The sequence below is a fragment of the Ostrea edulis genome, chromosome 6 (genome assembly GCF_947568905.1).
Source record: "Ostrea edulis chromosome 6, xbOstEdul1.1, whole genome shotgun sequence".
Lineage (NCBI taxonomy): Eukaryota > Metazoa > Mollusca > Bivalvia > Ostreida > Ostreidae > Ostrea > Ostrea edulis.
Window position 1 is genome coordinate 89,833,223 of NC_079169.1, and position 26,495 is coordinate 89,859,717.

General features: G+C 34.5%; 1 protein-coding gene across 4 annotated transcripts; it reads right to left on the reverse strand.

Annotated features, from left to right (window-relative positions):
• Positions 1 to 583: 583 nt before the first annotated feature.
• On the reverse strand, positions 584 to 20,950 carry LOC125647568 (CD81 antigen-like). Of its 4 annotated transcripts, none has more exons than XM_048874286.2 (10): positions 20,425 to 20,819; positions 13,993 to 14,097; positions 13,328 to 13,405; positions 12,894 to 13,103; positions 10,763 to 10,837; positions 9,741 to 9,833; positions 9,423 to 9,497; positions 4,324 to 4,425; positions 1,454 to 1,537; positions 584 to 1,224 (listed from the first exon to the last, which is right to left on the reverse strand). In XM_048874286.2, the coding sequence occupies exons 3-10, from the start codon at positions 13,391 to 13,393 to the stop codon at positions 1,159 to 1,161; spliced, it is 771 nt and encodes a 256-aa protein (XP_048730243.2). In that variant the 5' UTR covers positions 13,394 to 13,405; positions 13,993 to 14,097; positions 20,425 to 20,819; the 3' UTR covers positions 584 to 1,158. The 4 variants fall into 4 exon arrangements, with proteins under 4 accessions (XP_048730243.2, XP_055998565.1, XP_048730242.2 ...); XM_056142590.1 differs by lacking the exon at positions 13,993 to 14,097 and adding an exon at positions 14,675 to 14,781; XM_048874285.2 differs by lacking the exon at positions 13,993 to 14,097 and having other exon boundaries at positions 20,425 to 20,950.
• Between the last annotated feature and the right edge of the window lie 5,545 nt (positions 20,951 to 26,495).

Genomic DNA, 26,495 nt, shown 5'->3' on the forward strand with positions numbered 1-26,495 from the left:
ACTAATATTCTCTCTCAAAAACCTTTTTTTTTTTTCATGATTCGAAAGAGAGTATTAGATGAACTTTTATAGGTATCCCTATAGCTATACCTAACATAGTACTTTTTTGTCTTTAGAATAATATATGTGTACATTCTCTTCTACGCATTGTGAGGACGTCCTGACTTGTTAGGTTTGGTCAGAGAGAGAGACTATACAAATTTACCTTAGGTATACTCTGTATAACGAATTATGGAAATATTCATTGTGTTTTGCTTGAAACTCTTGGGTTTTTATTCTTTGAAAACCTTTGGTATCCTTGATGCACTTCAACAGTTTCCCCCCTTTGTTTTTTCTGCGCTTCTCTTACAAAGAACGCGGTGTGCATTTCATCCTTGTTTATGTAAAATAACATTAACAGACAACTACTCTTTGAAATATACATATAATAATTATACTGATTACATATTTTGATGTTTTTATGGTATGCAATAGTACAATGCTACAGGAAATCACGGAGGTTGGACAAATTCCAATGTAACAGCTGACTATAGTACAATCTATCCTCATTTGATAGTACCATGGTAAATAAATATAACACAAGTTTTGATTTTATATTTATTTTGTGTGGGTTTTTCTTTTTAATATCGATAATAGCAACATGAAAACATGGAACAAAACTGTCAAACAAACTCACACATCTAATATAAAAAAGAATATTCTATTTTGTTTTCATTCTGCACATAACACTGCAATGTTCATGTGTATATAGTTTGGAGCAATTTGACCGATTACTGGTTATTTGATTGAATACAGGGTACTTCAATTAATTATACAATGAAATATATTCGTGAAAGACATGGCTCAGTTTGTTGAAAGGCACATTAATTTAACGTGCATGTGTCTGACATTATCGATTAAATTTCAGGGATAATAAATATCAGTTTATATTAAGTAAGCATGGCAGTAAATTGCTTCTTCTTAATGTTACATGCAATGAGATAACACGACATCTGAGCTTTTAATTTTGTAAAATAACTCATGGTCATAACAAGTTCGGCTCTACGCTTCCAACATCGATTTCTTTATAGCAGCCTCTCATTCCAATGAATCACGTGGTCTCTATCTACAGACTGGACAATTCACCACAACTTTCTCCGCTGATAAATGTAGTCCATCTTAATCCCAATCCCAATATTCCGTTCTGTTTTGACATAGTATGACTGCACAAATTACTCCTAGGATCTGTTGTCGAAACAGGAAAACACATTTATTAATATTCAAATATTTGTAACATTCACTTTCATTCGTCTTCAAAATTTCCCATATCGTTCTATTTTATTTGCAAGTCTCGCTTTATCCAAAAACATATTTGCGACAGGATTTCCCTTCAAGGTTAACATGTGGTGTAGATATATATCATAAGTAAAGGTACGATCAATCAATGAATCAATCTAGTTTTGACCAGACTTACCTCAGTAACAGCCACTCCCACCACAGCGGAAATCAAAATAATGATGTTTCCATAGAGAAATTCTATAATACCGTCAAAACAGCTCTGTAAAACAGAAAATATTCACCATCAATAAAACATTATTTATCTGTTTGTTTATTTGTACGTTGTTTTACGCCCCCATCATGCCAGCCATGTTGTAATAGTGGAGGAGGGCACATTTTTCAGACAACGTACATTTTCCATTATTTTTACATACAAAGTAGGACATATTAGCTGGTTTACCCCCACTTATTTTGAAATCTAAGAGTACAAAGCTTGAACTGATGAATTGAACCATTGTAGTGAGATAGTTATAGAGACGTGTACATGTACAGTATATCGTCGGCTATGAGAATATTGCTCCATTCCACCATAGCATTCCATCGACAGCTAAAGTGGTCCAATAGGATTTAAGAAACACTAAGGCCCTAACACAGAGCCTTGTAGAACACCAAATGGCAAGGGACGGGAATCAGATTTAATGGGTCTAATAGTGACATGTTGGTGTACATCCTGTAAGTATGGCTGGAACCATTCTAGAGCACAACCACTGATGACATGGAGAGCAAAAACAAGAGTCTCAGGTCTAGTCCACGGCCAATGATGTCGAAAGTAACTAATCAATTAAAAGTGAAGATAACGAACAGGTGCCTAAGAGGAGTAAGCATTCCCTGTCGACCAGTCACACTCACAGGTAAACGGAGTAATTAGTAGTCAAAATCAGTGTGCCAAGAACGGCCTAACAATCGGCATGAAACACGTCAGACAGCATTTGACCCAAGGATAGGTTGTATTGGCATGCAGGATCGTTATAACGACCATAGAATTTGCGAAATGCTGATTTTAAACCAGACTGTTGGAACCCCTGCAGCATCAACTTGTTTTTCAGTAGCCTGCTTCGATTTAAAAACTAACCATACGCAGAACAAGATCTTGCGTATCGAATCAATTGGAAGATGTAAACACCATATGCAGGTGCTAATGGAAAATTGCTACATAAATATGGGAAGTTGACGATGTAGAAGCTGAAATCATCCCGTTAGTCATAAAGTTAAGTTGTTAGTTTGCCGTTAATATCTACTTTCAATAAAATATCCAAGTATGAAGCAGAGAAGCAGAAGTGGATGACTTTGTGGTGTCTTTTATTTCGAGTTCACTGGGATATATTGAATGGACATATGAGTGGAAATTATTATTGTTAATAGATAAGACATCGTCGATATATATAAAAATATCGAATTGAAGGCCACAACAATAGATTTCTGCTTCTCACGTAGACGTTTTTGAATACATCACGCAGCACCAGAACAATGAAGGATCAGCTCCCCTGTCGCTGTGGACTTTGATGAGTAATGCATTTTTAGATCTTTAGAATGTCGTGTGCTATACGCTGATTGAAATGATACATGATGAGAGGAGTGTGTCTCAATGCGTGCATCAATCCCACAGTTCACCAGATTTACAGGAATCTTTACGATTAATCAATCCCACAGTTCACCAGATTTACAGGAATCTTTACGATTAATCAATCCCACAGTTCACCAGATTTACAGGAATCTACGATTAATCAATCCCACAGTTCACCAGATTTACAGGAATCTTTACGATTAATCAACCCCACAGCTCACCAGATTTACAGGAATCTTTACGATTAATCAATCCCACAGTTCACCAGATTTACAGGAATCTTTACGATTAATCAATCCCACAGTTCACCAGATTTACAGGAATCTTTACGATTAATCAATCCCACAGTTCACCAGATTTACAGGAATCTACGATTAATCAGTCCCACAGTTCACCAGATTTACAGGAATCTTTACGATTAATCAATCCCACAGTTCACCAGATTTACAGGAATCTTTACGATTAATCAATCCCACAGTTCATCACATTTACAAGAATCTACGATTAATCAATCCCACAGTTCACCAGATTTACAGGAATCTTTACGATTAATCAATCCCACAGTTCACCAGATTTACAGGAATCTTTACGATTAATCAATCCCACAGTTCATCACATTTACAGGAATCTTTACGATTAATCAACCCCACAGTTCACCACATTTACAGGAATCTTTACGATTAATCAATCCCACAGTTCACCAGATTTACAGGAATCTTTACGATCAATGGCAAGTTAGAGGCCAGGTTACGAATGATTTTTTTTTAATTTTCCTATTCTTAAAAGGAGGTTTAATAATTTAAGTTTTCTTGAATGAAGAATGAAATGTCCACTGCTCAAAAGAGTCCACTGTGATGGCGGCCTGGCATTAAGATGTGATCTATTTACTAGTACTTCTTCAGAACGTTCATGGAAATAAAGTCCAGCTCACACATTTTTTCTAGTTCCTTCATTATAGTTCACTTTGTTTCTTCGGTATTATGTTCAAAGGAAGTCAACAAAGGTCCGGTATTTGTGGATCAGCATTGGCAGGTGGTGGGGTTCTTATCATTCTTCAATCTCAGTGCCTCCCTGATCGACGAAACGTTATCCATGAAAAACTTCATCTGATGAAAAATACTGGTTTTATCCATGAAAAAAATTGCCATGGTATTGAAATATCCGTGGTTCTCTCCGTCATGAAAAATCTTTGAAGAACATACTTTTCTTGCTTTGTGCAGCAGTAGACCTATAAAACGCTTACATTCCTTTCCGTGCTGTTCCAACGCCTCTCTGCTACGCGTTTTTGATGCTCCTTAGTTCCTCGGTATAACACTGCGGGTTACGGACACGGAAATTGCGTGAACTGTCCAGCATATAGCATGTGTTTCCTTTTACATTTTTCCGTTATGGAATATGACCTGATGGAGTAAAAGCCAAGAAATAAAAAAAGCATTACCTACCTTACTTCTGAGTTCTGTGTATACTGGCCCGAGATTTCTGGCCTGTTCATAACATGTCTGTGTCTTTCCTGTTTTACAACAGCTGTTTGGAACGATCCAGGTCTGAAAAAAAATGAAAAGATTTTCCCTGTAATGAATTTAAAAAATAATCAAGCCCTATTCTATAGGCGTTTTATAGAATTTAAGTAATAATGTGAGCAATGTTCATTAAATACTTAAGCAATGAATAATTGTTTGAAAAATGTAGTCTCATAACTGCAATTGTGTGTGCATACAAATTGAGTAACGCGCGTTATGAAAAATCGTTTGAACAAAGCGTTGCAATTATGAGACTACATCTTTCAAAATATAATATAGCATTGTTTATATTTACATTTTTTAAAAGCCTTTTTTGGTGTGTGCATTTTTCACTTATATCTTAAATTTCCGTCTAATTCTTTGGGTAAGTAGAGATTATAGGAGCAGCCATGGAAAACAAAATGTGATGACATAACGTAATTGAAAAACGTACATGCGCAATGCTGAAAAAAATTAATAGTTCAATTCTTGATATTCAATTAAATATCATAAACATCAACTTATTAACAAAGTTTACAATCTGAACTGGGTTTAAACAGTTCATATCTTTTCAAATGTAATTGTAAACTGTGTAGGTATAGTCAGTATAGTTGCTAGTCGGCCATGTTAAATAGAAAGTACAATTACTAAAAGAAGAAGAGTTTGTGTCTGTTTGGTGATATTAACCACATTAGAGGCAAGATCAACTTCTCGGGCAACAAATAAGGTGCACTTGTGTTGTCTGAGACGGGAATGGACAACAAAGCTTTGTTTTCATTCTGCACACGAGAACTGGTAATCTTGTCTGTAATAATAATAGAAGGGGTCAACACCATACCAACCCATAATAGGGGGGAATAATAATTTTATTAGATGGTGGTATGGTATAGGCCTCTGCTATTACTATTACAAAATCACCGGTTCCTGTGGGGCGATATGCTAGTTGCAGACGACATGTTCGACAGTGTCCATACGCCTAACAGATTTATGTGATTCCGTCTCACCAGTTATAAGCAAATAGCCTTCAAAATTCTCTAATGCATTTTATTACAGGATTAAAAAGTAAATGTAAATATATGTGTATAAAGCGGCGATAGTTTGGATTATAATCGTGACTTGTGTATAAAGTAAATATGAAACTTGTGACTGTATATTCACCACTAGAATTTCTAATAACCACATCCTCATTGACGTGGAATCATTGAGGGTTCAAAGTAGAAAAACCTGTATTCATATAGCTTTATCTAATCTCAAAGTTTTATTAATTAAAGATTTTGCAAAACCGTCACAACAGATTTTTAATTCATTCAACGACGAAACATCGTTTGTAATTCAAAATTTGTTTCATCTCACTATCAACGACAGCTTTGTAAAATTTCTCGAAGATACGTCACGAGTGCTGGCACGGAGCTCCGATTAGGGAAAGTTCCCGCTTCGGTGAAACACCCTCTCTATATATAACCCGATGGTAACTTTTTTCAATTCGAATCAATTCCATGCCCCCCCCCCCCCCAAAAAAAAGAGAGAATATGGCATTCATTTCATGTCATAAGAAGATACAGTTTTCTCTGCTTGGAAGTCCACATTGATGTTAATGATTACTGTAATGGTGTTTGTTTGGAAGTCCACATTGATGTTAATGATTACTGTGATGGTGTTTGTTTGTTCGGAAGTCCATATTGATGTTAATGATTACTGTAATGGTGTTTGTTTGGAAGTCCACATTGATGTTAATGATTACTGTGATGGTGTTTGTTTGTTCGGAAGTCCACATTGATGTTAATGATTACTGTGATAGTGTTTGTTTGGAAGTCCACATTGATGTTAATGATTACCGTGATGTGTTTGTTTGTTTGTTTGGAAGTCCACATTGATGTTAATGATTACTGTGATGGTGTTTGTTTGTTCGGAAGTCCATATTGATGTTAATGATTACTGTAATGGTGTTTGTTTGGAAGTCCACATTGATGTTAATGATTACTGTGATGGTGTTTGTTTGTTCGGAAGTCCACATTGATGTTAATGATTACTGTGATGGTGTTTGTTTGTTCGGAAGTCCATATTGATGTTAATGATTACCGTGATGGTGTTTGTTTGTTCGGAAGTCCACATTGATGTTAATGATTACTGTGATGGTGTTTGTTTGTTCGGAAGTCCATATTGATGTTAATGATTACTGTAATGGTGTTTGTTTGGAAGTCCACATTGATGTTAATGATTACTGTGATGGTGTTTGTTTGTTCGGAAGTCCATATTGATGTTAATGATTACTGTGATGTGTTTGTTTCTTTGGAAGTCCACATTGATGTTAATGATTACTGTGATGTGTTTGTTTGTTTGGAAGTCCACATTGATGTTAATGATTACTGTAATGGTGTTTGTTTGGAAGTCCATATTGATGTTAATGATTATTGTGATGGTGTTTGTTTGTTTGTTTGTTTGTTTGGAAGTCCATATTGATGTTTATGATTACTGTGATGTGTTTGTTTGTTCGGAAGTCCATATTGATGTTAATGATTACTGTAATGTGTTTGTTTGTTTGTTTGGAAGTCCATATTGATGTTAATGATTACTATAATGTGTTTGTTTGTTTGTTTGAAGTCCACATTGATGTTAATGATTACTGTGATGGTGTTTGTTTGTTCGGAAGTCCATATTGATGTTAATGATTACTGTAATGTGTTTGTTTGTTTGTTTGTTTGGAAGTCCATATTGATGTTTATGATTACTGTGATGTGTTTGTTTGTTTGTTTGTCCATATTGATGTTAATGATTACTGTGATGTGTTTGTTTGTTTGTTTGTTTGTTTGGAAGTCCACATTGATGTTAATGATTACTGTAATGTGTTTGTTTGTTTGTTTGGAAGTCCATATTGATGTTTATGATTACTGTGATGTGTTTGTTTGTTTGCTTGTTAGTCCACATTGATGTTAATGATTACTGTGATGTGTTTGTTTGTTTGGAAGTCCACATTGATGTTAATGATTACTGTAATGTGTTTGTTTGTTTGTTTGGAAGTCCATATTGATGTTTATGATTACTGTGATGTGTTTGTTTGTTCGGAAGTCCATATTGATGTTAATGATTACTGTAATGTGTTTGTTTGTTTGTTTGGAAGTCCATATTGATGTTAATGATTACTGTGATGTGTTTGTTTGTTTGTTTGGAAGTCCACATTGATGTTAATGATTACTGTGATGGTGTTTGTTTGTTTGTTTGTTTGTTTGGAAGTCCATATTGATGTTAATGATTACTGTGATGGTGTTTGTTGGTTTGTTTGGAAGTCCACATTGATGTTAATGATTACTGTAATGGTGTTTGTTTGTTTGTTTGTTTGGAAGTCCATATTGATGTTAATGATTACTGTAATGGTGTTTGTTTGGAAGTCCACATTGATGTTAATGATTACTGTAATGTGTTTGTTTGTTTGTTTGGAAGTCCATATTGATGTTAATGATTACTGTGATGGTGTTTGTTTGTTTGTTTGGAAGTCCACATTGATGTTTATGATTACTGTAATGGTGTTTGTTTGGAAGTCCATATTGATGTTAATGATTACTGTAATGGTGTTTGTTTGGAAGTCCACATTGATGTTAATGATTACTGTAATGGTGTTTGTTTGGAAGTCCACATTGATGTTAATGATTACTGTGATGGTGTTTGTTTGTTTGTTTGGAAGTCCACATTGATGTTTATGATTACTGTAATGGTGTTTGTTTGGAAGTCCATATTGATGTTAATGATTACTGTAATGGTGTTTGTTTGGAAGTCCACATTGATGTTAATGATTACTGTGATAGTGTTTGTTTGGAAGTCCACATTGATGTTAATGATTACTGTGATGGTGTTTGTTTGTTTGTTTGGAAGTCCACATTGATGTTAATGATTACTGTGATGGTGTTTGTTTGTTTGTTTGTTTGGAAGTCCACATTGATGTTAATGATTACTGTGATGGTGTTTGTTTGGAAGTCCACATTGATGTTAATGATTACTGTGATGGTGTTTGTTTGGAAGTCCACATTGATGTTAATGATTACTGTAATGGTGTTTGTTTGTTTGTTTGGAAGTCCACATTGATGTTAATGATTACTGTGATGGTGTTTGTTTGTTTGTTTGGAAGTCCACATTGATGTTAATGATTACTGTAATGGTGTTTGTTTGGAAGTCCATATTGATGTTTATCATTACTGTGATGTGTTTGTTTGTTTGTTTGTTTGGAAGTCCACATTGATGTTAATGATTACTGTAATGGTGTTTGTTTGGAAGTCCATATTGATGTTAATGATTACTGTGATGGTGTTTGTTTGTTCGGAAGTCCACATTGATGTTAATGATTACTGTGATGTGTTTGTTTGTTCGGAAGTCCATATTGATGTTAATGATTACTGTGATGGTGTTTGTTTGTTCGGAAGTCCACATTGATGTTAATGATTACTGTGATGTGTTTGTTTGTTTGGAAGTCCATATTGATGTTAATGATTACTGTGATGGTGTTTGTTTGTTTGGAAGTCCACATTGATGTTAATGATTACTGTGATGTGTTTGTTTGTTCGGAAGTCCATATTGATGTTAATGATTACTGTGATGGTGTTTGTTTGTTCGGAAGTCCACATTGATGTTAATGATTACTGTGATGTGTTTGTTTGTTCGGAAGTCCATATTGATGTTAATGATTACTGTGATGGTGTTTGTTTGTTCGGAAGTCCACATTGATGTTAATGATTACTGTGATGTGTTTGTTTGTTCGGAAGTCCATATTGATGTTAATGATTACTGTGATGGTGTTTGTTTGTTCGGAAGTCCACATTGATGTTAATGATTACTGTAATGGTGTTTGTTTGTTCGGAAGTCCATATTGATGTTTATGATTACTGTGATGTGTTTTGTTGTTTGTTTGAAGTCCACATTGATGTTAATGCTTATCGTATTGGTGTTTGTTTCTTTGGAAGTCCACATTAATGCTTACCATTTTGGTGTTTGTGTTGGGTTTGTTTGTTTGGGGGTTTTTTTGTTTAAAAGTCCATATTGATGTCAATCCTTACCATTTTGGTGTGTGTTCCATTGTTTAATGCAGTGTCTCTATAGTCTGAAAAGTTTCTGGATCCACAGCAATCAAACTGAAAGCAACAATGGTAATAATCAAAATTCTGAGAACCATGCTTTCACTTACATTCTATGTGTATCTAAGCTAGATAAACAGAAAGAAGTTTGTATGAGGCTCAACCCCACGTTTGTGTTCGATTCTGGACTCAATAAGTGTACTTATATCTAGGCATGAGAAGGAAGGAATATTTAGTTCGACATTCAATGCTGTCATTCGTATACGGAGAAATTTCTCAGCGAGTCTTTCTCATACTCACTCGTATTTGAAGGAAATCCATCGTGACATTATTGTTGTGTTCAGAGTAGTCTTTTACTAGTCTTGAAAGTTCATTTTGAAGCATTCCTTCCAACTGAAAATAGAATTGTGAAGGTTACTTTACTTTAACTAGCAATTTATTTTTTGCAACATAATATAAGTCATTCATTATTTGTTAGAGCTATCTTATTTACATTCATGCATAGTTATGAAGAGTGATTGTGGGGAATATACAAGATCTTAAAATACTACGTTACCGGTACTCTCGTGAAAAGAAGTCTTAAAAAGTTTATGTAGCTAGGACCAAAACAATCTAGATTAAATCGTACCATGCAAATTAAAGAAGATACGAAGCAACACATGGAAATTCAAAATATACTTTCAAATATCATAATACTTTCTGCTCATGGTGAATGTTTTATCAGCATGAATTATTTTTAGCGTTTTCAGACCCACCGCTAATAATGCCAAAATTAGATTGCCGATAAGAAACAATTATACGATATACTTTATTTGGACCAAATTTAATTAAAATCGACACAATTAAATTCGTTAATATACGCTCTTGTCTGCTCTTGCAAACGATGATTGAATAAGTCCCATTGATATTCCGGGGTGTCTGTATGTGTTCTTCCTCTTCCTGTTAATTTCGATCGCGATCGATAATGGTACATCATCACGAAAACCATCTACATAGGCCTGCATAATTTTGAGTTTTATTATATCACATTATACAAAGAGTTGCCCAAATTCTCGAAATATCCGGGTCTCCCGAGATTTTAAGTGTAGAAAGTAAAAATCAAAACCAAGCTGGAGTAGACATTTACGATCTTGTGTATTGATTAAGAATGCTTCAATTCATCATATCGCTGTTCGCATTGAATTTTCCACAAGAACGTCAAAATAAACCCTAGGACTGCATCTTATGCGGAGTACTTCAGACAAAATCAGCCCCCCCCCCTCTCTCTCTCTCTCTCTCTCTCTCTCTCTCTCTCTCTCTCTCATCCTTCATTAGTTACTTACATTTTTCCGTTCCACAGCGATATAGACTCCTATCACCAACTCGGCCACCAGTATCAGGACTACACAGCCTATATACTGAGATAATGAGATAAATCTCATAAGATATAAATAACTTGGCCACCAGTATCAGGACTACACAGCCTATATACTGAGATAATGAGATAAATCTCATAAGATATAAATAACTCGGCCACCAGTATCAGGACTACACAGCCTATATACTGAGATAATGAGATAAATCTCATAAGATATAAATAACTCGGCCACCAGTATCAGGACTACACAGCCTATATACTGAGACAATGAGATAAATCTCATAAGATATAAATAACTCGGCCACCAGTATCAGGACTACACAGCCTATATACTGAGATAATGAGATAAATCTCATAAGATATAAATAACTCGGCCACCAGTATCAGGAAGATAATGAGATAAATCTCATGAGATATAAATAACTCGGCCACCAGTATCAGAACTACACAGCTTGTATACTGAGATAATGAGATAAATCTCATAAGATATAAATAACTCGGCCACCAGTATCAGGACTACACAGCCTATATACTGAGATAATGAGATAAATCTCATACAAAACGTCCATAAAACTAAACACAGAGTTAATGAGATATATCTTACGAGATACATACAGCAGGTTACTAAAATAGGGACTACCGAGCCTATATACTGAGATAATGAGATATTTCTTATGAGATACTGACATACAACTCGCCCGACAGAATCAGGGCTACATATCCTGAGATCAATCTTATGAGATACATAAAATTCGGTCACCAGAATCAGGATTGCACAGCCTACAAACTGAGCAGTAACAAACAACTGTAATAACAAAAAATATTTTGATATAAAAACCAAATATATATACGTATAAGTCTGATAAATGCATAAAAGCAAAATACATTTCAGTTTTAATGGTACTTGCAGCATTAATTCGTGGTTTTACTAAAACTTTTAGGGAAGAACTTGCAACCCAGGACCAAAATCTACAACGATTTATTTCTTCTTTCCGTTGATAAGTTTTGTCATATCTATTTAATACAACATATGTAGTGATTACAAAATGATATTCATGCAATTTGTTCGCACAATTAGCATAGTAAGTTGATATTATTACAAAGAAAGTTTCTATAGGGAGACATTTCAGAGAATAGCAAGTCCTAATCTGACCTACTTCCTATTTCATTTGTGACATTAGTTTAATTTCCTTTGTCAACACTATATAAAGATAGGGAAATTAGATAAAAAATGATAATTCTATTCTGATTCAATCATTTTTATAGAATATTTTCAAATAATGCAATTGTTGAGAGTGCTATTTTGGGAACTATTGGTGTTAAACTGGTTTGAAATGTGGGATTCATGTTTATAAATTAAAACAATTGTTGATGATAATTGAATTCATTATATAACGTTGCGTTAATCAGACATCTTTTTATTACGACGAACTGCATATACATATATATAGTTTATTTTCAATACTGACAAACTAAGATAATTAAAGTCAATTGTCAGTCGTATCCTAATCATTTTGGTACCTGGTAAACCTAATCCTTTTGATACTTTTGTAAACCTAATCCTTTTGATACTTTTGTAAACCTAATCATTTTGGTACTTTGGTAAACCTAATCATTTTGGTACTTTGGTAAACCTAATCATTTTGGTACTTTGGTAAACCTAATCATTTTGATACTTTGGTAAACCTAATCATTTTGATACTTTGGTAAACCTAATCATTTTGGTACTTTGGTAAACCTAATCATTTTGATACTTTGGTAAACCTAATCATTTTGGTACTTTGGTAAACCTAATCATTTTGATACTTTGGTAAACCTAATCATTTTGATACTTTGGTAAACCTAATCATTTTGATACTTTGGTAAACCTAATCATTTTGGTAAACAGATACATCTGACAGACCGAGGGTTTTTATCAATATTTATATGGAATAAGAATTGTAAGCTGCGGTAATTGTGCACATGTCACAACAATGAATTGACTTACATACACCTAGAACGATAATGGCCCCTCATTGACGACAGGAATGAAGATGGATATTGTTATAGATTTTTTTTTTAACTTTTATCTTACAAATAGTTGTATTTTTTCTTACACCAGCTAACATCCAGGCACTTTCCCGAACGGCTCCACAACATCCACAGAATCCGGTGATGAAAATAAATCCTCCGATGCCAATTATAATGTACGCAAAAATATAGATCCAGTTCAAGGGGAAACTAATGCTTGCATTGCTGAGGAATTCTTCAATCCTGTCGTCCACACAAATCCAGATCCCGATTCCTAACAGTCCACATCCAGATACCTGTCAATAAAAGAGTTTTACTAAGAAAAGGGAGTCCACTTTGTCATCGTCGTCACCTTACATGTATAGATAAAGATTTTCAAATCCATGACTAGCGATATCACCGTTATTTGTCCCATCACAAACCACTTTCTCTCCAAATTTTATTTTGTGTACATGTTTTATGTAAGTTAAATTTATATGTGTTAATTGTGAATAATTTTCTGAGTATTTAAAAATCTTACCCAGAAAAAGAAGTTGAAGATAACCAGAAGGTACCTGGAGCACTTCGCACATTTTCCATCTGCCATGTTTATTTGCCGCTGTAAGTAGAAGTGAATCATCGCGTGCAGTTTCCCTCTGTATTATGCTAATACATTGTTTAATGCATTACAAGGATATGTATAGTTCTTTATTAATTCATGTATACTAAATAAAGAGAAGCTATAACGACATCTAGAAGTTCAAAAAATTTACTTTATGCGTTACAAGGGTAGCTATATTTCTTTATTAATTTAATGATATTAGATAAAGAAAAGGCTTAAGATGTGTTCACAACCCAACCTAAAGTCATTGTCACATAAACATCATCCAACAAACATCATTCAAAATGTTTGAGGGTCTTAATTTTAATTTTTTTAAAAACACCCTCTATATGTACATCTAATGTCGGAAATAGAATTCAAAATTCAAGTACATTGTATTTCACATCCTACATGTATTGAGCAATGTTTGACATTTTTTGCAGTGATCACATAACAGACAAATATTTTAACAGTGTATCAAATTCCTCGACATGACACCTACAACAACACGTATATTTCAATAGGTCAATGAATTACGTCATGTTAATGTAAATGGCGACAAATCTGTAAATTCAAACACGTTTACAGTCTGTTGTGCTGCTGACCTTAGGACACACGGGAATGGTGTTGAGTACTGTCAAGTGCACGTGTTCTGCAGTGCACGAGCGATACTGCCCTTTATATCCCCAGGTGTGTGTTATTGATTTCGTCTAATTATACATATCAATCCTGATCAGTATTACACAAATGTTGTATCATATGTGTAGATAAACACTACATTAATTCGGCCTTTAAGATGCAATAGAAAGAGAATTTTCCGTTCTTTTTTTTTCAATTTAGAGTATTTAAATGACAATATTTGTAATTCTGGTAATTCCATTCTTCGACTTGCATGAAATACTGATGTTCTAAATATATTACGTATATATATATTTGACTTCACAAATATCAAATGTGAAAATATTTCTTTTTTCATCGTAATAATAATAAACCCCAAAGCAGTACATGCTGGTCAAGCATCCGTTCTAACCTTCTCTCTTTCTTAAAATAAAATACATGTATACATAAAACTTTTAGATTGAGTACATGTATCATCGAATCAGTCTAGCCGAATGGTTATAAATATTGACTTCATATAAGAATGTATTTCACACCGTTATGTGTTCATTAAAACATTTCTTACCTTGTAGATATACAATCCCACTTAATAGTCGTAATTTGATAGAAAGGCCTAATTATTTCGTACGTTTTCTCATTTTTGTTTTCTCTCGCGTTGTCTAAGAATACCTTTGCAATGATCCTTGATAATCTACAGAGGGACGTATCGTTCCACGGGGTCCAGTAAGGGAGACTCAACAAAACATCCTCCGAACACAATACATTCTCCTCCAATACTATCACAAAACAGTATAATATTTTATTAATTTAATTCTATGTTTAGATCAAATAACCTTGATTTTATCAGAGCGTTTACAACTTTTACTAGAAAGTTTTCAATCGTAGCATTTCCTTATTGGCTGCTCCATGTATAGTTTTTTTTTTACTGGTGATTATAGCTAAAGGGAATATTTATTTGGCCAGGCGGGGCCGTGACATTAATGTCCGTCTCATGTTTTCTGTCCATGATTTACCTTATGTGGTCAGTTTATTCGTTCTCCGCCTACTAAGAGATTTTTGGATTTGGAAATCATTTTAGAAAAAATGAAAAAATTTTCCTTGCGAATTGACAAATCAATTATCCAAAAATAATCCGGATAACCAATCAATATATTTTCTCGTTAGTTCAGACATATGCACTGTGTGTATGACATAACGCGAATACATAATCAGATTTGTGTTCCTCGTGTGAGCGTTTGGAGAGAATAGAATGAACCATTGTTGTATAATGCAACCCTTTCTGAATCACTTTAAGAGGATGTTAAGAAAACGATAAACAAGTCTTTGTTAATGGAGTACATGTTTCTTGGATGACAAAAATCAGGTTTTTAAAACTATGCATAGTTGTTGTGAATTGTTCACGGTAACGGCAAAATTAACCCTAGGCCTGCATAAACAAATATTTTATGCGAAGTACTTCAGGCAAAAGTTAAACGTTGGTTGACCTCTCTCTCTCTCTCACTCTCTCTCTCTCTCTCTCTCTCTCTGTCTCTCTTTCTTTCTCTCTCTTTCTTTCTCTCTCTCTTTCTTTCTTTCTCTCTCCTGTCCGTAAATTAACCACTGATGTATGGCATCTATCATACGTATATCATAGGTAAATGGGAGTTCGTGGTAAATGACCAACTTCCTGGGAAATGTACAGGGGACGTAACGCCCATCCACTGCACGCGGTGTTGGAGTACATCGATACAGGGAAAAGGCATTTACGGAAACACGTTATTTATTTACTTTCCCGGGCAGAAAATGTTCCATACTTTAGGATTTATAACCAAGTATATTTCGACGGTGAAGACATTTTGTTTTTGACAGAGACACACTCTTGATGATATATTGATGTATGATCTTTCATTTTCATACGTATCATAATCTAGTGACAGGATATAAGGAAAACATACAATTCTATTTTCGAATTTTGCGACAAAAGTATACGCATGGTAAACGTCAGACAGCCGTGAAACCACTGATGAATGGTGGCAATCCGAAATATGTGTTTCAAGTCAATGACAACAAAAAGAAAAAGAAATCTAAACAAGCATTGAATCACCGTAAGAAAATGCCTTATGTGATATCTTGTTCAATTAAATGTAATCCTGATCCTGTCAATGTAGACATCATCTTCATGAATTACATAGATACTAAATCAATATACATGTACACGTTATACGGAGAAAGTGCGTGTAACATTTAGACGGTACGTAGTTGATTTACAAATAATTTGTATTTTCCACTGTCCAGTGTGAATAGAATGGACTATCGTGTCTTATAGTCTATTTTTCTTCATATTACTAAACATCACTAATAAAGAAGATTATTATATGATTGAATAATTCCTAGCTCTCTAATTGGCTGAGATCCAACAATGTAGAAATCATAATTACGTTATGTTTACCAGCACGTGACCTTCCAGGTGAACATATAAAGGAATTATTTTTTCCACATAGGACCAAAAATAGGTCGTTGAAACTTACAATTAAAGCAAAGAACAATCTTGAAGGTTTTTTTTAATCATTTAATCATATAATAAAACAATTATTGCTGTTTTTGAGGTCAATACGATGATTTAGTCACCTTCGAAGTACAATATTTACCTCGCCCTTCGGGATCGGTGAATATTGTATTCCTCAGGTGTCTAAATCATCGTATTGACCTAAAAAACAGCAATAATTTTATAATAGACAATAGGAACTCTTCAATATCAGGAGATAAACAATTCCTTTATGGAAGTCTTTTGAAAGAAAAATTTAGTGACTGTTTTTATTTTAAGGTTTTCATACCTGAAAGGTAAGCATTGGAAAGTAGTAGAGAAAGTGATAGAGAGTTAGTTTAACGGTCAAATATTCGAAGAGAACGGCCGTGTCATCTCAGTGCACATTAATTGCTAGAACCGGCCTAAGCCGAATGTTAATTTTCATACAAGGATTATGAAGGATTGCTCCGATATTCGGTGAAGGCGTCAGTCCAAATATCCAGTCAAACTGAATGTAAGTCAAGATTAGCTCCCAATGTGTTTTGTAGATCACCTTATCCCCAACACACATGCTCCCGTGGGGATCCGGGTTAGAATAGGTCCTCAGTGTCCCTTGCTTGTCGCAAGAGGCGACTAAATGGGGCGGTCCTTCAGATGAGACCACAAAAACCGAGCCCCCGTGTCTAGCTGCAGAACTGTAGCTCTCTGAAAAAATATTTTGACATAACAGAGAGCTACAGATCCACCCCTTATAAAAAAAACCTTCGATTTACAGCGAACAAAAAGCTGCGCACGGTTGAGGCCTTATATCGTTGTATTCTTGAGTTGCTGTCTCATAAATTTAATATTTAAAAAATTCTTAACATATTTTCCTACTATACTTGTGTCCAAACATACCTTCAACGTTCAAATATTCATTAAAGCCCCATACGACCCGAAAACTCCCAGCTTTAAATGATGTCAGTTGTTGACATACACATGTAGCCATGTTAGGTAGCCGGTCAATTCGAACCCTGTTGTTGTTGGTATCTATTCATAAAATTCGTAATATGCTATGTATTCGCTCTTCGTTTATTATCAATACGAATAATTTAGAGAAATTAAAAAATAAAGTTTTTCTAAAGGGAAAATAAGCTCTTGATTCATGAAAATGTTACAAAAGTCCTTAACACTCGTGTGGCAGGATGGAGACCGGACCAGACTAATGAAAGCCGCATTGCCGTGAGTTTAGCTATTTTTTTTAAAAAATAATTATTATTTAAAAGCACTGGGATGATATATTATTTAAAATATTTTGCTCAACATATTTGTGGGGATATTAGTCCACATCTAGAAGTTATTGTACAAGTATGGAAATTAACCGGGATTAGAATTGACCGACTATCTACAATGTAACATGGTTACGTCAACAAATGAAATTATTCGAAGCTGGGAGTTTTCAGGTCGTATGGGGCTTTAATGGATATTTGAAGATATGTTTAGACACAAGTATAGTAGGAAAATATGTTAAGAATTTTTTTATATATTAAAATGAGACAGCAACTCAAGAATACAACGATATAAGGCCTCAACCGTGCGCAGCTTTTTGTGCGCTGTAAATCGAAGGTTTTTATAAAGGGTGGATCTGTAGCTCTCTGCTATGTCAAAATATTTTTTCAGAGAGGTACAGTTCTGCAGCTACCCCGTGTCACGATAATGACCCTTCCTTGCTCAAAGACCGTAAGTGCCGAGCATAGGCTTAAATTTTGCAGCTCTTCACAGGCAATGGTGACGTCTCCATATGAGTGAAAGATTAGAGTCTCGAATGGGACGTTAAACAATATATGCAACCGACACATGTTTATTTCTTAATTTAGATAAGTATATCAGTTGTACGTTTGATTGACTGTATTTAAGGATGAAGGTGTAAATTGCTTGTATTTTGGGAATACAATGTATATAAATAATAAATGTAATATGCATATTTTTTTGCAAAAATGACCACATGCTTCCATTGCTTGTATATAAACAACTTAGACATCTATTCTTTATATTTCTATTTTGTAATATATTATACAATTATTGACATTTTTTTAAGGTGAATATGATATTTAGCTGCCGAGGAACTACAATTATTCACAGAGTCCGAAGGATGAGATGAGTTTTGTACTTCAAGGGTAGCTATAGTATCGTAGTGACCGAAAAAATGTCAGTAATGGTTGTACTATATTTTTATATATCTGAATAATCATATAAAACATTGGAACTAGCTACTAAAGCCTACAAAATAATTGCCTAGTTAGCCCTTCAAGTACAATAGATATCTAACATCTACGTAACGAAATAATTGCCTGGTTAGCCCTCCAAGTACAATAAATATCTAACATCCAAGTACAATAGATATCTAACATCTACGTAACAACGTGGAGTTTGGCGACATGATAGCAGATTTTTAAAGTCAATTTTACTAACAAATTCGGGTAACCTTAACTTGACTGTGCATTACCAATATTACGATTATTTGAATAACTGCTAGGAATACATGTATTTATATCCTATTGTCGGATTCCACGATTTACATCGGTATTATGCTGTGTGGTGTCACTTCTTCAAACTCCGGTATTAGAGGTCAATTTCCCCTGGTCTTATATAAAGAAGAAGGCCCCGTGCCACGGTGGGCATTGACACGCTAAAGAAGCTACGGCATTGAGCGCTATATACATAGGTCAACGTTGAAGTCACTTCACCAAAACTAGTGATATATAGGAGTGAAAAATTCTCGACAACACATACAAATAGACTCACGTCAGTTCACCAAAACTGAAACATTTCTTTGTTAAACGCGTAAGAGAGAGAGAGAGAGTGAACATTGAATTTTATCACAAGAAAAACACCATTGATGCAGCGGTATTGCAAATAAGCTAAACAGTACATCGTATTAGAAAGGACACTAGATGGCGTCAATAGTAAGGATGCGGATGGTGTTGAAATCGAGGACGACATGCATTCTAAGGCTCAGATATTATTTTTCTGACATTTTCTCTAAAATTATGTTTTGTTCAAGATTATTTTTTTTTTTCATCTCGATATGAAGAGTTCTTGTATGATTTCCGAAATAGGTTAAAGTTTTAAATTGTAATGGTATTACAAAACTTCATATATTGGCCTGGGTAGCTCAGTGGTTAGTTCACCTAATATATAAAGTAATGCAAGGTTCGATACCCAATTGTTCCAAAGATTGTCCTCCCCTTCTTTGCTACAGTAAACTAATTACTGTAATACATCAGACTTCACATTTTTACTTGCAACAACCAGGAACTAACAAGATATGCTATCTTTAACACAGACATGGTAATATGCCCCTAAGATTTTTTGTAGAAATGAGATAGAAATGCAAGTGAATTATACGTGTCACAAAAAATTACATATTATTGAGAATAATATAAATTAATTCAAAGTCCGAGCTGTCTGAGTCTAAATTCTGCTGCTGTGTGTGTTTTAAATAATCATACATTTTAGATAATTAATCATCATCAATTTACATAATTAACCTTCAACAATTAACCGTCAATATTCACCATAACTTCTCAGCTTTTTCACTTAAGACCCGGATCTCATGAAATATCACTTGGCTTATGGTATTTCCATATTCGTTTAGAATAAGGAAATACAGACAAATTGTCATAATCTGTCGTTTGTTTCAAATCAGAAAGCGGTCATTCGGATGAGATCGCAAAAACCAAAGGCCCCGTGTCACAGCAGGTATGGCACGATAAAGATCCCGCCTTGCTGAAAGGCCGTAAGTGCCGACTATAGGCCTGAATTTCGCAGCCCTTCACCGGCAATGGTGACGTCTCCATATGAGTGAAAAATTCTCGAGAGGGACGTTAAACAATATACAATCAATCAATCAAATCAGAAAGAAACCACTTACCAGACAATTTCCAACATAGCTCACTAGATTATATGTTTGTAAAAGTTCGCTCTAATGACAATATCCGCCAAATTTCTCTAAGTCTGCGTGTATGTGTGGTATAACAAGAGACCTATGCAAACATCTGCATCCTTGAAATATACAGCTAGGATACTATCGTTGTTCAGTGATAAACACTGTGACAAATCACACCGCAGATCGTACAATAGTGAGATCTCTGTCGGCACCACTGAGTACAGCGAGCGCACCAGAACACAGTACTTAATAAATATCTAGCAGTCCTTTGAATGAAAACGAATATGAATTCACTTTTCAAAATCAATCGACATTTATAATCCAATCGCGTGAAGCATTACAAAAATTTGATTCCTTACAAGATAGCATAGTTAAGCCGTTCTTTCCTGTTGTTCAAAACAGCACTTTGGTCACCAGGAAAACTCTTCAGACATTAATTTGTGTGCATGGTCTCTCATGGTAAATGACTAGTGTAATGTTTTATTCGTGTAAAAACGAGACAAATAAGAAATTGACTAAATTCACAATATTAGTCTTTCAAAATCATTAATGTTAATGATAGTGTCATTGTCATCCGGGAACTATGTGTGTATACAATGTGTATACCAGAGTCAATGACTCGTGATTTTAATATGTTCGTGTGTATTTAAAATTACGTAGCATATATATTTATTTATTCCTGATCTACTCCTTGAATCCACTTGAAAATATATTCTGATATCTTAATTTCCATCAATTTCGGGGTCATGTATTGATCAGGAAAATCAACTGTGTGTGTTTGTTTGTTAGTGAGTTTGGTTTTTTTTTTTATAGACATTTATCTGTACACGTGCATTGTGTACATAATATACACAACGAATACTTCGACTCTTTTTTCTTTTTCTTTTCTTATTTTTTCTTTTCTTACTATCACCTTTTCATTACAATTACGAGGGCTGTTCGACATGTAATGTGTATTGTACGATATCTCAAAAGACTCAAATAGTGAAATGAACATTACATCCCTTCAAAGTATTTTCCGCGGTTTGAAATATATAATTTCAATCTCTGAATCCATTACTTAAATGCATCACGATACGCTGATTTAGGTAAACCTCTGAGACACTGACTGATGATGGCTGAACCAAGGGCTTGTCGGGACTTGTAACGACGACCAGATAAGAACTTTTTAAGTTTTGGAAAAAGGAAAAAGTCCCATGGGCGTAGATCTGGAGAGTATGTGAGTGTGGCAAGACGGTAACCTTCTCCGACTTCAAAAATTGCTCCACAAGCTCACATGTATGTGATGGAGCATTATCATGAAGTAGACGAACATACCTAAATCCTGACACAGGACGTCCTTTATAATCATATTTCTTGAGCTTTTTTAGTATAACATCTCGGTAACACCGACCTGTTACACTTTTGCCCTTCGGCACCAGAATTGTACGGCTATACCATCACATGAGAAGAATATGCAATAAAGAACCTTCTTTGTGCTTATGGTTCTTTTGGCAACTACAGGCCTTCTACCGTGTTTAGTTAGCCATATTATGTTTCCAATTTTTCTTACTGGTTCGAAATAGTGAACCCATGTTTTGTCACCAGTAACAATGTTTGCAAATTGTTTTTTATTGAATTTGGGAAACATTTTGAGCAATTTCTTAGCGGTTTGTACTCGTACCCGTTTTGGTCATCTGTCAATATATGCGGTATCCATCTGGCAGAAATCTTTCGTACTTTCAAAATATGCTTCAAAATGAAATGCACCCGCGATAGCGATATGCCAACAGCTTTGGCAATATCACGAATCGTGTATCTGCCATCACTTTCATTTATTTCTCCGACTTCTGAGACATTTGCATTGCCTGTTACAGTCACAGGTCGGACAGATTTTGCTGCATCTTTGACGGATTCTGTGCCAGTCAGAAATTTCTTTCTCCACCTACGAACTGTCTCATAAGATACCTTATCAGACCCATAAACTTCCCCCAATTCGGTTTAAAAAAAATCTGCATTACCGAATGACCGAGTTTTGTGCGAACTTTTATAGAAGCTCTAATTTCTTCAATATTCTCAACTCGTTACCCAACCATTTTTACAACAGTGGTCAACGACTGGGTCTATTGAAATTACTATAAATTTTAAACTATGTGGACCTGAGGGCTCGTGTTTATACCATTGAAAGGGCATTGAATAGAGCTATTCAAGAGTATCATCCACAAAATCATGCAAAGCGTTATCGCACTGTGGTACAATACACATTACAAATCGAACAGCCCTCGTATATCACATGACAATCGATAGTATTACAATTTAGTTCAGAATCCATTTTAGAAATAAATTTCATATAAACGATTTTCATGAAGCATGCCGACATGAAAGTCGCGGTCCATGCCCTCATGCATTTACAAAAATGAAATTTGTTTTTTATATTTAAATTCTACTTTCATTTCTGTTGGAATTTCCCAGACGTTAGAATAGACGCACTATATTTATCAAAATTCAAACGAGCATTGTTCACAACTTCAGCGCATTCATGGGGAAATGGCTATCATTACAATTTTTAAGATACATTGGAAACGTAAATATTTGGAAATGCCCAGATCGTTCAATTGACGACAAAATGTCATCTCTATTACGAATTATGTCGAAGTTTGTGCTAGACGATGATGAGCTAATTATGATAAGGAAGAATTTGACACTGTCAATGACAGAATTTAATGCATTAAGTGGAATATCAAAATCACGTTAAAACAAGTGCCTACAACTATGGAGCGCCAAATTAACATAAACTCAAATAATTGAAGATATCTTCAATTATTTGAAGATATCATCAATTCATTTGATGCACGCAACAATTTAATTACATATCTCTTCAAACAATTAATGATATCTTCAATTCTGAATTATTGCGCGCATTAAATGAATTGATGATAGCATTAATTCTTCTGCTGAATTGATGCGCGCTTTAATTGAATTAATGATCTCTTCAAATGAATTAATGATATCAACAATTGAATTGATGCGCGCTACAATTCAATTGAAGAGAGCAATAATTGATATAATGCGCGCATTAAATCAATTGATGACAGCAATAATTTAATTGATGCGCGCATTAATTCATTTGATGAGAGCAATAATGGATTTAATGCGCGCATTAATTCAATTATTGCTCTCTTCAATTGAATTAATGATATCTTTAATTCATTTGAAGAGAGCAATAATTCTTTTAGAGAGAGCAACTAAATAATTAAAGATATCTTCAATTCAACATATCTACAATTGAATTAATGATCTCTTTAATTGAATTGTTGCTCTCTTTAAAAGAATTGATGCGCGCATTAATTCCTTATACAAAAGCATTGCAAATAATTAAAGATATCTTCAATTGAATTAAAGAGATCATCAAATTATTTATACCGAGCTCTAAATCAATTATTGCGAGCAATATTTCTACGAAATTAATGCTCTCATCAGTTGAATTGAAGAGAGCAATATTTGAATTAATGCGCGATTCAAATCTATTATTGCTCTCATTAATTCAATTGATGCTCTCATCAATTGAATTGAAGAGAGCAATAATTGAATTAATGCGCGCATTAAATCAATTATTGCTCTCATTAATTCAATTGATGCGCGCATTAATTCAATTGATGAGAGCAATAATTGAATTGAAGCGCGCATTAATTCATTTGATGAGAGCAATAATTGATTTAATGTGCGCATTAATTCAATTAAAGAGAGCAATTATTTAATTGATGATATCTTCAAATAATTGAAGATATCTTCAATTATTTGAGTTTATGTTAATTTGGCGCTCAATATACAACAAGTGTGTTTAGTAAACCAGAAGTGATGTTAGATATATAGAGGATATCTATATTGCGTGTTTTGATATTTGGTTTATCCAACGAGTTGATATGGCACGCCTGCTAATCGATCTTTTGCATAACAAGAGATTATGTATAGAAATCAAAAGAGATCGATTTCTGGTTATGCAATCGATACCCAAATTTCACATGCATAGATGGTAAGTTGTCTCGATGCAAGCAATTGTTGAGATTTTAATCAAAATGTAAGAATGTGATTCGATGAGTAATTCTATTTTCTATTGTTTTACACTCTTATAAAATGCAAGGGTGATCGATTAGCGACGATCTTTGTTCTGAAGCGAGGGTCGGTAGAGCGAAAATGCTGTCAGAGAATCGTATTTACCGACAGGAATTTGTGTTTATTTCATTTTAAACATAATTGTCAATGCTCACCTTACGCGGGAAAAATAGTGCGCTTATAAACCATTAATATACAGTACAAATGGTCATTTTTATAAAAGAAACCATGGATGAAAATTGTTTTAAAAAGTTTATAATTAATAATGGTTTTGCCATTCCAACAAAGTAACAACTATTGACATAGTATTTATTTTTTGACGTAGGCCCGACCTTCTGACAAAAGTTTGATGTCGTCGTCGTTTTGAAATAAACATGTGTAGTAACGATCAATGAAAGTAATATTTTAATGCAGCGTTATTAGAATGTTCAACAGCTTACAGTGAAAAGTAGAAGTGTCTGTGCATTTGGATTTTATTTACGTAGTTTCTTTGGATCTAAGGGCGAGAGGAAATCCCGAGGCACTTTAGATAGGCCTAGCCTGGCCTAGTAAGTAAAGCTGTTGAGATTTGTTACATTTAGGCTAATATGCTCCAGAAAAAAAGAGACTGTGCTTGCGAATACTTGGTACCGCAGCATGTCAAGGTGCTTTCGATTAGGCTTGTCCAGTAGGCCGTCGATGATAATAGTGTGCACATATTTTTGTTTTCTGATCGTAATTTTTGAGTAGTTACAGACCGAGTTGGCATTTTGTGGCCGGTAACTTGCATTATACATTATATTGCATTTATATGGCCGGTATTTTGCAAAAGTAGTTCGGACCGGTGCTTTATCAAACGGGCGTGTGATAAAGCTAATGCTTTATCTCACTCTCAATATACACCACACGTATGAGATAAGTTGTATTAGCAATATTATTGAGTTCAGATGACAAACCTAACAACAATACCTTTGTTGTAAGGCTTAATTCTAGTACAACGGTATTTTAAACAAATTTGGCTTTAATTTCCCATTTTCTAATCCAACTTATACTGCAAGTTTCCTTTCAAAAGATGAAATTCATCAAAACCACGCTTTAATTCTAAAATGCATTTAATATCCTAGTCAATGGGACGAATGGATATGGGTTTCCGTGCTTATAGTGGATTCCAAAACTTCACTAAAATCTTTACAGAGATACATTGCTGGATCCAGTAAGTGTTCTACCAAGCCCCTATATGTACTCCTCTTGAAAATATCAACTGCTGTAAAGGAGAGATTTCAAAATAATTGTGTCACAACATAGGCGAAAAGTGGTACAATCATCAAACGTGAAATTTCAAAAATTCCGAAGAATTTTTAGTAAATTTAATATTACAAAACTTTCCAAAAATCAACAACATCGATCAAAACGTACTGCTTTTCAACACTTTACACTTCGACAGGGATGCTTACTCCTATTGGGCACTTAATCCAGAGCCGTGTTTGCCCATCTCTTAATTTTAATTCCTTATAGGGGTTATGACATTGATCACTGTTCGTTATCTTCACCTTTTCTTCAAAAACACTTGGGTTTTAGTCATAAGTAGGTCACAGTGCACTGTTACAATGCACTTTGAAAAATTACGCACTTTGAACAAATGTTTCAACGTGCATTAAATTTGGGACCATGTTAACGCACTTAGGAAAAAAAATATTCTTTTTCAAAGTGCGTCGATATCAACCATATTAATTTTGCATAGCTTGGTCGATTTTCTTGAAGTTTAAAAAATGATAGACAATTATTTGACGATGTCGTCACTTCCGGGTCTGAGATTTAGACGTTTTGTGAATTTGGGTAATTATAAGGGTCTGGCTCTCCTACAATGATTAAACTGTCAGTCCCTCCAATCGTCCGTCCGAATTCATTCGTTTTGAACAATATTCCTTTCCCTTGACCAAGTCTGGCCAAAGCTTTACCCATATATTGCCCATGAGTAGAGGGTG

Coding starts and splice junctions, on each gene's coding strand:
- LOC125647568 (XM_048874285.2), bottom strand. CDS start 13,393: ATGGCAGATGGAAAATGTGCGAAGTGCTCCAGGTACCTTCTGGTTATC. Junction 9,834..10,762: donor TCGCTGTGGAACGGAAAAAT/GTAAGTAACTAA, acceptor TTCTATTTTCAG/TTGGAAGGAATGCTTCAAAA. Junction 1,538..4,323: donor ACACAGAACTCAGAAGTAAG/GTAGGTAATGCT, acceptor TCTGTTTTACAG/AGCTGTTTTGACGGTATTAT.